This window comes from Cordyceps fumosorosea (assembly GCF_001636725.1).
Source record: "Cordyceps fumosorosea ARSEF 2679 chromosome Unknown scaffold_15, whole genome shotgun sequence".
NCBI lineage: Eukaryota > Fungi > Ascomycota > Sordariomycetes > Hypocreales > Cordycipitaceae > Cordyceps > Cordyceps fumosorosea.
In genome coordinates this window covers 571,001-583,366 of record NW_017387315.1, presented here as the reverse complement: position 1 = coordinate 583,366, position 12,366 = coordinate 571,001, and the positions used below count along the sequence as shown (strand labels likewise).

At 55.2% G+C, this 12,366-nt stretch overlaps 4 protein-coding genes across 4 annotated transcripts; 3 read left to right on the top strand and 1 right to left on the bottom strand.

Moving 5' to 3' along the window:
- Window positions 1-873: 873 nt before the first annotated feature.
- ISF_06121 (hypothetical protein) lies at window positions 874-1,741 on the top strand (the record flags this gene model as incomplete). The annotated part of the gene is made up of 4 exons (XM_018849725.1): window positions 874-1,012; window positions 1,071-1,201; window positions 1,257-1,350; window positions 1,437-1,741. The coding sequence occupies 4 exons, from the start codon at window positions 874-876 to the stop codon at window positions 1,739-1,741; spliced, it is 669 nt and encodes a 222-aa protein (XP_018703223.1).
- A 2,839-nt stretch (window positions 1,742-4,580) lies between these two features.
- On the top strand, window positions 4,581-5,708 carry ISF_06120 (hypothetical protein; the record flags this gene model as incomplete). Its single annotated transcript, XM_018849724.1, has 1 exon — window positions 4,581-5,708. One exon carries the CDS (start codon window positions 4,581-4,583, stop codon window positions 5,706-5,708), a length of 1,128 nt encoding a protein of 375 aa, XP_018703222.1.
- A 187-nt stretch (window positions 5,709-5,895) lies between these two features.
- On the bottom strand, window positions 5,896-7,346 carry ISF_06119 (DHHC zinc finger membrane protein; the record flags this gene model as incomplete). The annotated part of the gene is made up of 3 exons (XM_018849723.1): window positions 5,896-6,605; window positions 6,671-7,147; window positions 7,232-7,346. The coding sequence occupies 3 exons, from the start codon at window positions 7,344-7,346 to the stop codon at window positions 5,896-5,898; spliced, it is 1,302 nt and encodes a 433-aa protein (XP_018703221.1).
- A 2,278-nt stretch (window positions 7,347-9,624) lies between these two features.
- Window positions 9,625-10,603, top strand: ISF_06118 (hypothetical protein; the record flags this gene model as incomplete). Its single annotated transcript, XM_018849722.1, has 2 exons — window positions 9,625-10,005; window positions 10,031-10,603. The coding sequence occupies 2 exons, from the start codon at window positions 9,625-9,627 to the stop codon at window positions 10,601-10,603; spliced, it is 954 nt and encodes a 317-aa protein (XP_018703220.1).
- Window positions 10,604-12,366: the final 1,763 nt, after the last annotated feature.

The window sequence follows — 12,366 nt, the reverse complement described above, 5'->3', positions numbered from 1 at the left end:
TTTGGATTCGGTGAGGGGGAGACTTGATGCAGAGTTGTTTGAAGTGAACATTGCGACGCAAGCACACGCTTCTCCCCCCTCCTTCTTATACTTGTAGACAGACGCATCGCCCAAACCCGCGTACTGAGCGAGTTTATTGTCTTATTGAGCCGGCGAAGTATTGTTATGTTCCAGGCTCGGCGCCTCGTTCTAAATACAACAATGAAAATGTGTGGCTTTCTTTGGGCGCCGAGTTAGTAACGCCAACAGGTGGTGAGAAGGGGGGGGGGGCGGGGGGCGAAAGCCTTTGGTTTGAAAACAAAGCAGCAAACACACATTTTAGTTTCGCCTTGTGACCCCGTCTGACTCGGTGAAAATTTCTCGAAAAAAACAACAGTCGGGACGAGGCAGATTGCATTTTCGGAATGCCGGCAAGGCTAGTCACGCATGGCATTAGCGTAAGCCTTGCTGGTCAGGTTCGCTGAGTTGCAGTTTGTAGAAGGAGCCGGAGGCTATATATTTGCAACTGTCATACGCCTTTGTCATTGGATCTGAAGCGGACGTATTATCTTGGGGTTTGCCGAAAATGCCGACGACTGACAGCTACAGAGTCTCGCAAGACTGCGACCATGGTGATGGCTCGCCTCTCCTGCCCTACTCGACTTGTGATGACTCGAGTCGCGAAAAGACAGCTGCCATGGCTCCCAAGGTCAATGCCTTGAGTGCTTATATTTCTATTACACTGAATGTCATTTTTGCAAGTTGCTTTGCCATTGTCTTTCTCCTCCCGTTTCCTCGGCACCAACACGGTCCACGGTTGATGGACCCCAACTTATACAGTAAGCACGCCTCTCGATGCGAGATGTTGTCGATAAACCAAGAAGACCAAGACTAATGGCTTGCAAAGCACCAGCGTTAGAAGCCATCGAGCAAGTCCCGTCCGTCTTCAAGCTGGCCTTTCTGGACGACCAAAGCCCCTACCAGGGATGGCCCGACGATGACAAGGACCAGTTGTGGCAAGGCATGTACAACAGTGAGTCCGAAGATGACAGTCCCGCCTGGAATGCTTCTTTACTGATGCATTTTTGCAGAAGGAATGGCTATTCGAATCGACGAGGAAGCTGCTGGCAGACTTGTCAACAAGACGGAGAAGATTCCACTGGTTGGCTGGGAGAATGACTACATGGTCGGCCTAGACGTCTTTCACCAGCTGCACTGTTTGGTAAGTTGTGTCTCAAGGGAGCAAGAAAGAGCAAATGGATATTTACAAATACCAGAACATGATTCGACAGTCCATGTATCCCAAGCGCTACAACTCGTCCATCATCCGTGACGACGGAACGGTTGACTTTTTGGCCTGGGCGCATATCGGTAGGTGATTCCCGCAAAGTTACTTTACGTCATCCTCGCCCATCTCAGAGGAAATACCTCGTTACTTGCTAAGAAATTTCCCCCAGACCACTGCATCGAGTCGCTCCGCCAGTCGCTCACCTGCTCCGCCGACGTCAGCGCCATTCCCTACCGCTGGCACCCGGAGCGCCGGATCGCCGAGCCCGACGTCCGCGGCGCGCACATCTGCCGCGACTTCTCCCGCATCCGCGACTGGGCCTTTGCGCGCTTCGTGCCGCTGCCGGGCAAGCGGCGGCACGTCGAGGACGGCGTCGTCGTGGACTACTCCGGAGCCGGGAGGGATCCGGAGGAGGTGCTGGCGGAGGCGCTGGCGAGGCCGGACGGCTGGGACAAGACGGTGGATGATTTGTAACGGGAGGTGAGGTACGAATTAGAGAAAAACCAGTACGGAGTAGGCCCGAATGTCTTGCATGTGGACTTGGAGGGACCGCGCCCGCTGTTCCTCTCTTTTGGAGCATCCTCCGGGTCCAGGATACGTTAGGCTGTTATGGAGGTAGAGCTTGACGGGGATAACGTGGTGAAATGAATGTGATTGTCTCGTTCTGAAATTCTCTATTGGACAAATTGTTTGTTCTTTGTTCTTTGTCCTCTGTTCTTTGTTCTTTGTTCTTTGGGCGCATGGGCTGCGCCCGGTGTGCTATGGCAGCCTATAGGTGAGTTGCGGCCAAAACTCGATTTGCATTCTTGTATCGAGGTTTACACTCTAGGCACACGCTAATAAGAGCGTACACAAGGGTACTCAATACAGTCATAATTAGAAGGTCACTCAGCCAATCAACTTGTAGACTTTTTTTTAACTACGAGGTAGCTATGTAGTCAGCCAGAAGTAGCTAGTTAACACTAATAAAGGGGTGTAAAGGTAACCACTTAAAATCCCTTATAGAAATACTATGCAACTAAAATAGATAAGACCACCTTTATAAGAATAGAAAAGTGCCTCTAACCCCACACGAGGGGTGAACTGAGTTTTGGCCGCAACTCACCCACCTATAGGCTGCTATACTGTGCAGGCATCTCGGGTGCATGGGCCATTCATTCCGCGGCTGAGCGTTTGATGTTTGTCTTTATTGTGGATTTGTTCATCTGTAATGCGAGGATTATCGAATTGCAGAATCTAGCCACCTTGTTCCTAGTCTTGAAAAAATGTCGAGTCTCACATATCAACCCGGTTGCCTGCAACGGCGGGCGTAAGCCATTGACGTAATTTCTCCTCGTATTTCTCTACGCAGCCCACGTCGAGTAGTTCTGCAGAGGCAAGGATATATACGCGGTACGCCCTGGTTGTATCTCCTCTCCCTTTTCAGCACGGCGCTCGGCAACGAGTCTCTCTTAGCTGAGCAACGCCAGTCATACACAGGGTAGATATCCCTGGGCCGGTGCCGCTACGGTCACTGGATGGCGACTCCCCCACGAGGCTGAATGCGTGTAGACGCTGGGTGGACGAATAGCTCCTGGCCGGCGCTCACGGCAACGCACATACCCGTATTGGGCACCAGAAGGACGCAAACACACCCTTCAATCAAGGGAAAGATTTGTGCAGCTGAAAAAGCAGACGAGTCTCCGCGTCATCGAGTTCGTGGTCGGTATCTGACGGCGAGGGACTTGGTAGAGTGTATCAGTACCCTGTAGTCGGCATGTCTCTTAAAGTCAAAAGATATGCAGGGATGTGGATAAGCTTACATTTTACTTGTTAATACCGGCGCCAAATGATAACAGAAAGGTGGAATCGAGCTGGATGGTCTTCAAGACAAGAATACAGACCGTAGGTCGGCATCGAAATTGATCGGGCACGGTTGCATTATCCCCCCCCCTGACTGACAACTGAACAAATATCTTGCACATCACTTTTTTCTAACAAAGAGTCAACTGACTCATCACTTTACGGGCCTACATGGACTCGCGACGGGAGGCTGCCTTGCTTGCTTCGGCCCCCCCGGGCCGTCCTGTATGGCACTGCGAGTGGTGGCGGTTTGAGGGGCTTTTCTCTTGTCTGTTCTTCTTCTTTCTTTTGCGATTGTGTGACGAGGTTGTAGTATCTCACAAAAGAGACCATGTAGAAGGATCGACGATCTGATAACCCGAGGTAAATATAGTCTGGTGACTCACCGCTCACTGGTATTTTGTCTTGGGTACTTTGGGGTACGTCTTGCAATTAACCGTGCAGAGACAAGCAAGCCTTCAGTCAAGTCAAGTCAAGTCTAGTCTGACGTATTCAATAAGCATAAAGCTAAACCCCTCTTTTCTCAACTTCCTATAATTATGGTCTGTTCTTCCTGCCCAACGGCCACCCGCAGATGGGTAGCCGCACTGTAGCCCGCCGCCACCGCATGACAACCAAGGCAGGACAGGGGAATTACAGGATTTTCTGCATTTTCAGCCCCTTGTCACTTGCTGTGGCGCAGAGTAGAGCCTTCTTACAGAGATGAATTGATTGCTACGAATTAGTTTGTTCCCCTTTATCAGCACATCATGTTGCCGTCGCGCCGGCTCCTAGTTGGGCAATCATCGTCACTTCCCCCCCTGTCGTGGCTTTCCTGAGGAGAAAAGAGATAATTTCCTGCATACATGTCAGTTAAGGATACGATTCAGAGTCAAATAATTAGCCATGCTGTGCAACATGATAGCTCTCGCAAGGGCCGGAACTGTACCGGCCTATTCGTTCCGGCGAACCTTCTCTCGAGAGATACGTGCAGATCCCCCAACGTGGACGCCTTTTTACTTTCATCTGCATAATGTCGACGGAGTATGCGGCAAATACTTCGCTTGGCCGCCATCCTGACCCACCCCCTGGTTATCCTTCGACAGGTCGACTGAATCCTGGAGCCTCCATGCATGTAAGTAAGCCACCGGCCGGGCTCTTGGGGGCTAGGGAAGCCGCAGCCTCGTGTGGTGGGGGAGGGGTGAGAAGCGCATCACCGTCTTGGATGAGACAGTGAGAGGCAAGCAAGAGAAAGCCTGCATACCTACTATGCACTTGGCCTCGTGGAGATGCGGCTATGACGGCTTCAGTCGAGACACTGCTCGTCAACTCCGAAGAGGAGGACGATAAAAGGCTGAGATGTCCTGCGGTGAGAGTCAATTCTATCCGTCATGAAGCTCAATAAGACCATCTTGTTATACACTACTTGCATTCCTCCAAGAACAGTGTCTTCATCGTTATTCCTTTCCATATTCATACACCTTTCTCAAACATGATGGATTTTCGTCTTGAGCAGCTAAACTCTGGCGCTGACGGCGCTCATGTCCTCGTCTCATGGCTTGGCATGCGCTTCTCCGTGTCCATCGACGTCGACTCCCCAGCCTCCCCCCCCTCCTCCTCCCCCACGCCCTCGCAGCGTCTATACCACCTCATCCGGCGACTGCAGGACGATGCCCTCACCGACGACGACTACGACACCGCATCCCAGGCCCTCTTCTCGCAGATCCTCGCCGCCGGCGAGCCCCTCCTCCGCAGCATCGCCCGCGACCGTCGCCCCGCCTCCTCGCGTCTCGCCGACCACCTCTTCCCGCCCATTCCCCTGCTGCGGCTCGGCTCCTCCTCCTCCTCCGCGCTGGAAGTCACCCCATCCGCCAACGCGTATTTCCCCTCCCCCCTCCGGCACGCCCACCCCGGCGCCCACGACCTGCCCTTCGCCGTCGACCCGTCCCTGCCCGCCTACCGCGTCGACCAGGTCCTCGTCCTCGAATCCCTCGTGCACGATCCCCTCGCCGAGCACCTCGCCTGCCGCGTCCTCCTCCTCCCCTCCCCCGGTGAGCAGCTCTTCTGCAAGGCCGAGCGCGGCGGCATCGCCTTTGGCGACTCCGTCGTCGGCCGCGACTTTCGCACCATGCTCGACCTCCGCGCCGCCCTCCTCCGAGAAGCCCCCGCCACGGGTGGTGAGATTCGCGTGCCGGCGCTGCGCGGCGTCCTCAGACACCCCGAGGAGGGCCACGTGGTCGGCTTCCTCCGCGACTGGGTGCCCGGCGCGAGCCTCGCGGCGCGCGAGATGGCGGCGGTGCCGGCGGCGCGGCGAGCGAGGTGGGACGCGCAGGTGGCGAGCACGCTCAAGGGGCTGCACAGGCTGGGGTGTTTTTGGGGCGCAGCGGACAAGAGGAGCGTCATCGTGGACGAGCGCGGCGAGGATGCCTGGGTGGTGGACTTTGGGGGCAAGGTGAACCTGGGGCTGGCGCGCGAGGTGGGCGACAGGGAGGAGGGCGACTGGATCGATTATGATGAGGTGTGTCGGTACCTGGGGACGGGTGATGAGGAGGAAGGCAAGGAGGAGGGAGGGTCGGATCACGGCTCGGGGGATGGAAAGGGAGGCTGGTATGCATGCTGAGGAGTAGGAGCATCGCTAGAAAGACGAGACGAAGAATACGCTGTAGGTATTAATAGATTGTTGGCCTAAAGTAATATAGTAAATCAGCGTCCCCTACCGTTCAACCCTGTACTCTAGTTGTAACTTATATCCAAACAAAAAACGCCTGTAAATGCTTACTACATTCAGAGAAAAATTCGACAACTCCTCAAACAGCATCATGCCCCTTTGGCTGCGAAGGCTCCATCAACTCGAGCTGTGCAAAGTTATGGCGCTTCTTGATGCCATCCAAGACATTCCTCGTTGGATAGTCGCTCGTCATGCTGTCGTGGTCGCAGCAGGGCGAGTGTCTGATGGGGAGCAGCCACTCCCAGGGTGAGCGGCCCATGACCGAGGTCCAGTTGCGACGGGGGCCCAGATCCCACGGGTTCTCGCGGGCCTCGACGCGCAAGATGGCAAACTTGCGCCGGGCTCGGACGTCGCGATCTGCTGCGGCGAGGACCGAGGTACCATTATTGAGGATCGACTCGCCCGGGTTCGCAGGGGGTGGTGGCGGCGGCGTGCCGACGACGCCGAGCGGCTGCGGCGGGACGGGCGGCTGCTGAAGAGGATAGGTAACCGTCGGGTAGGACTGCGACGGGGGCGCGTCGAGCGGCACGCGGACGGCGAGGTAGGAGATGCGCGAGCGCGAAAACATGTCAATGTTGGTCATGTTGGTGAGGATGTAGCGCAGCGAGGTCAGCGCCATGCCGCCGCTGAAGAGTAGGAAGAAGGCCGAGAGCACCAGGCCCGCGACGACCCAGCCGTCGGGCGTCGGGCGCTCGCGCGACTGCTGGCTGACGGTGTAGCCGGTGAGTGCGAGGGTGATGGAGCAGTAGAGGGCGCAGTAAAAGGTGAATTGGGCGAAGAAGTTGAACGCTGGAGGGTGTCCGCTGTCAGTACGCGGCTTGCTGTCGTGCGTGCGTTCTGGTTGTTTCACTCACACGTCTCTGATACCATCCCCCCGACCCAGGGACACAGATGGTCCATCTTTCGCACGCAGCGCCCCAGCTCGCTCGAGTGGTGCGCGCGGTCCGGCTTCCACTGGCGACACCCGGAGCACCACTTGGGCCGGCCGTCCGCCTCGCAGACGAAGACGTCCTTGCTGTAGAACGCCTCCAGCCCGGGACTGTCCGGGCTCGTGTCGACCGGCGCCCACGTCGCCTGCTGCGCTTCCGCATCAGGTTCCTCTGGCTCACCGCCGCGTCTCCTTCTTCGTCTTCGTCTCGGTGGGGGTGGTTGCTTCTCGTTGAGGTCTTCGGCGGTTTGGCCGTTGATGAGCGGCACCAGGCCAGGGTCCCGGATGACGGCGACGAAGGTTCGGAGGTACGCGGCGAGCATGAGGAAGAAGATGACAAAGTACAGGACAATCATGCCGGCGGCGAAGCCGGTCCGACGGCGCTGCCTGATGTAGTACTGCACTGTACGTGGCGGCGGCCCTGGTCAGTAAAGAAAAACAAAGAAAGGTCCCGGGGCGACTGGTTGGCGAGACGGGGGCAACGCACCGCAGATGTGGCCGACGTAGATGTAGGTGGCGACGACAAAGGCACACAGGATGAAGATTGGAATCAGGCGAATGGCCAGGCGAGTCGAGACTCGGTTGCTCGCCGCGGAAGCCATGACGGCATCAGTCCGTCGCGGGAGGCTCGTCGGCGGCTAGGCTGTCGTCGGGGATTGGGCGCACAGAACTGGTGGCCTAGATTCAATAATCCTACAATGGCAAGCGAATGCTCTGCACGAGATGCGCAGGATGCGCTGTCCTCGGACGAAAATGCTGCTGTTGATGAAGGTGGCTGAGTCGAGTTGGGCGGCTGTGCTCCCTCTGATTAAAGTCAAGGCACTACAAAATGAGCTACAGTACAAAATACGTCAGTGGCACATTGTTAGGCGCGTCACTGTGGACCGATCGCACGCTGCCCCAGGTTTTGCCGCTCAACGCTTGATAGAGAGTGTATTGTAGGTGTTTGTCTATTTGATGGTTTCTCCCGTAGAGGAAGTATTTCACAATTGTTTCTCGTTTTCGTCAATTAGCTACGTTCGTTGTTGTGCGCCCTCCCAGGTGCGCTTCAGCTTCGGCTAGAACAAGGACGCCGGTGTAAGTCATTCATTCCATGTGCCTCTTTCATCAGATTGGTTAGTCTGTCTTTAATAGAAAAATAAGGAAAAAATAAGGGACAGAAAAGAAAATATTGCTATATTTTTCTTTAAAAAAATTTATGATGCTCTTCAGTTCTGGAAATCTTATACAGACTCCTAGTGTAACGTGTACTGTTGCTCATCATAGCTCTACGATGTAGTTGGGCGTATAATCGAGATCAGGTGGACAGTAAACTTGGCGGTCTCTTTCATCGTTTGTTTCAAGCCTGAACGCTCATTTGCGATTAGTTTAGTTGAACCCAGAATCGGCTATTTGTCAGTCACAGCGGCGACCCTGGCTTTGCATCTACATAATCACAGCCCAAGACAGCAAACTCATGCAATGCCAGTACCCGTCTTCACACCACCTTTGTCATCAACACGCCGTCCATAGCCAGTCTTGCTAGATCTTGCTTGGCACCCGATTCGAATCCGCCCTCATCTTAGTCTGAATCGCCCTGTGCCTGTCCCGTGGCGCGTGACACCTAACAACACTGCGGGCAGCCAGAGTCTCGATGAAGCGAGAGCCGCTCCGAGTTCTTGCCAAGGCTGGAGTCTGAGCTTCTAGCGAACGCTTCTATGGAGGTTCATATTTGTATTTCCGGGAAAGTCGAGGTCATTTCTATCCATCACGGGGTCTACCACTAAACCCCTCCTCCTCCAGAACAACCGTGATACTGCACAGAAGTCGGGCGACTTGCAAGCCGCATGTAAGCGTCATCTTCTGGAACTGGCATTGTCGCCCGCATGACCAGCTACCAGCGGACATATTCAAGGCCGTAGAGAACATATATGGCTTCGCTGGTGTGCTGGATGTGCCGGCAAAGAGAAAACGAACAGAGAAAACACAGCCACATCCGTCTTTTATCGGACTGTGCCACATCAGATCGCACACATAGTGGTGCCCTGTCTGCATGATCCCACTATCTCTCTTGTCTTGTCTCGCAATTGCTTGGCTTGTGTGGCATTTTGGAAGGAAGCTAGAATTTAGCAAGAGAGACAAACAAAGTCTGCAGCTAGTAATTCTGTTTATGATTATCTGTCATCTCTTTGGTAGTCACATGGAAGGAAAGAAGACGGTCAAGAGTTCCTTTGTATTTGTGCAGCCAACAAGATCATCTCATCGGACCGCCTACATGCAAAAAGCGACACATCAGAAACCCCTCTTCTTCTTCTTCTCTGTCCCGGATTCTCGGGTACGGATACGCTGTTGTCTCTTCTCACCGCCACCCGCTCAGCACACATACACCCAAGTTGTCAGTCATCTCGTGCGGGTGTGCAGAGACAGAGAGACAGAGAGACAGAGAGACAGAGAGACAGAGAGACAGATCAGGCTGGCACATTGTTCCAGCATCTCCTCCCCCTCCTCCCTCTCCGGCAGCCTATTTCGGGCACGGAATTGAAAATGCAAGCCACCTCTTTTGCAGTCTTTCGCGCTCCATCCTTGACGCACCTCGCTCCTTTGGGCAGTCGTATTCCGCCGCTGCCGGTCTCTTCACAAATCTCGACTGCGAGTTGCTTGCTATATCTACGCGTATTGTTCCCTCTTTACTCTTCTCCTTCTTCTCCTCATCACCTGTTGTCTTCTGCCCTTTGCCTTCACATCAACTTCACTTCACCTCTGAGTCTCTCCTTCACGTTCCAGAGCTCTGCAATCCCACTCCTCCACTTCTCTTCCTGAAATCTTCTGGTCTCCTTCTTCCCATCTACATGCCTCTTCTTTTCATCCACCACCACCCTCCTTCTCTTTTCCCTGCGCAACATGCCTCCTCGATCCCCCGATAACCCGTTTCAGGACCTCTTCCTATCCACCACTAGTCCGTCCACTCCTCCTCCCGCTCCCGCTCCCTCCACCACCACCACCGCAAGCGACCACCTAGACGACCAGTCGCTCCCGCCGGGAACCATGGTGCGGTACCTCTGGACCTGCCACCTCTGCGGCTACGGTAGCTTCCGCTGCGACTCGTCTTCGACGGCCCTGTGCGTGCAGTGCGCGCACGCAGTCTGCGACGGCTGCACCGCCTTCTTCGGCGCCCGCCTGCTGGAATGCGTGGACGCGGAGAACCTGCCCGGCCACGCCGCCCCCCCCAACAACCCCCTACCTTCAATCGCCCAAACAAGCTTGCCTAACCTCGAGACATCAGTGCAGCTGTGACCGCCCCTCCCAGATGAGCCGCTGTCGCAGCCACAACCCCGTCCGTCGGTGCCGCGCCGCCTCAGGCCTTCGCCGGCTACGCCACGAACCCTATGCCCGCCCGACACACGTCCAGCACTGCGTGGTGACCTTTCGCCCCGGCCGCGACGGTCGGCCCGCCCTCGGCACCTTCTTTTACACGCGACCTCGCTTCGAGCGGCCATCCTTGCCGTTCTCAACCCCGTCCTCGCCGTTGTCCCGCCCCGACCAGACCCGCGACTGCATCGCCCGTTCCGTCGCCCGCGCCTCCGGTCCGGCCACCATCGTCATCCCGCCCATCCACGAGATCAGGCCGCGTGACGACGGCACGGCGCCGGCCGGCGTCCCCGTGTGCACCGTGCCACTGGCGCGCTTCTTCGCGGCCGGCGCGCCCAGCGTCGCCCGCGCCCTCGGTCTCGGTCGCCAGCCGGTCATCTGCGTGCGCGTCGACCCGGTGCTCGCGTTCGTCGCATATTACCTGTGCGCCAGCTTCTACGCCGCTCTCGCGGTCTGGGAGGGTGGGAGGGGAGCGGCCACGCGCCAGCCGTCTCGGGCGGCGCCGGAGTGAAGACAAAGCAGCGGTGTTCCTTCCACCATATCAAGGGTTGCTTGCCACTGACGCTGTTGAGTTTTGCCTCTCACAGACACACATGTTGAAAGCAAGACGGCCCCTGAAACGGGATCTGTCAGGAAATACCGCCCACGAATCTTGATTTCTGCGCAAAATGCTTGGGGCATTTTGCCTGTGAATGCAATGAATTTGTGCTTTGCATACTCCCTCTCCTATGAATGCAATGGCTTTACGAGACCCTCGAGCGTACAAAACGAAATTGGCCTTCTATACCTGTCAAGATGTTCGGAGCATTTTGCTTGCTGATGTTGCATGACTGTCTGCTTTTTTTGTTAAAGTTTATGAAACGATCTTTATGCGGGAACCGAGTGTGCTGTATGTGCAGGCTACAGAACTTGTGCTCATCTCAGATATGCTACTGAATAGATGCTCATTTGCGCACAATTTCTATCATCTCCATTGTCATTTGTCTTGTTTCCTCTTGATGCTGGTAGTTGTCTCCGCCACATGCTGTGTAGCCACTGCAGAGAGAGCTTATTACGCCTTCATGCTACTCTTATTGAGCCCCTCCCCTTGAGGGTGCTCCGTCGTCAGTTGTCAACCTTTCGGGCTCGGATGCTGCACCTGTAACCGTACAACAAGACAGCGCGTGTCTTGTATGCGTCGACAGGAGCACCGTCGGATGATGTTGTTCCCGAGTCCCCAACCAACATCCGCCGGAAGAAGCAAAATTATGATGCTATGCTGTACGAGGAAACCCGACCCGAGGGGACGCACGCACGCAACAACCCAAGACATTGAAACAAGCCGTCCCTTGATGTCCGGCTCAATCACCCAGCTAGGCTACCTGTGCATGTGCATGCCTCATCACATTGTTATCCCACTTCTCTGCATGTCTCCATCACATACGGAGGTCGCTTTCAAAAGTCGCGTCTGGCGCTAGAAGCAAGGATTTACTAGGATCCCCAGAGGGTACATTAAAATACTCTGTCTCTATACAGGGGCGCGCTGATTCTATATGGGGGAGCGCTGAAGTCATCACATACTGACCCGGCTGTTGTACCTATCCACGAGCGATCTATGATTGCCTTTAAGACATATGTATCTTATGTACCTGCCTTGCAAGTATTCTTGTTGAATCCCTGTTTCTAGAAAAGCCGCAGACACGACTTTGGAAAGCGACATTCGTACACACACATACACACACACACACACTCACACACTCACACACTCACACACACACACACACACACACACATACACACATACACACACACCCCTGTGCCGTCGTTGTTCAGAAATGTGATATTTCACACCGCATCAGCGCAGAATTCCGCGCGCTGTCTCTTGATTCTTCAGCAAAGTCCTCAAGCCCTGGTCGGGGTAGTTCCCGCAACGTCTCTCTCTCTCTTCCACGTCGCCTTCGGCTCTACCAATCCTCCGTCCAATATGATTCAAGGCCCAGATCCTGCCACCGTCCCAAAAGATGTGGCAATATGTGTCCATCCGCGTGCATGTATCGTTGCCCCCCTCCCCCCGCGGCGCAATCCCCCTCTCCACGGAGCTGAGTCTCCCCCCGGTCTGCGCGAAGCATGCGGATAACGCACCTTGGCCTTTGATTCCATCGAAGCCTCGACCCTCTCTCTTCTCCCGCCCGTCCTCGCCTACACATATGCATGAGTATATTATCAGTCCTGCAACTCTGTGTTGTCTCACAGCTTCGAGCGTGGCGGGATACCAAAAAAAAAAAAAAAAAAACG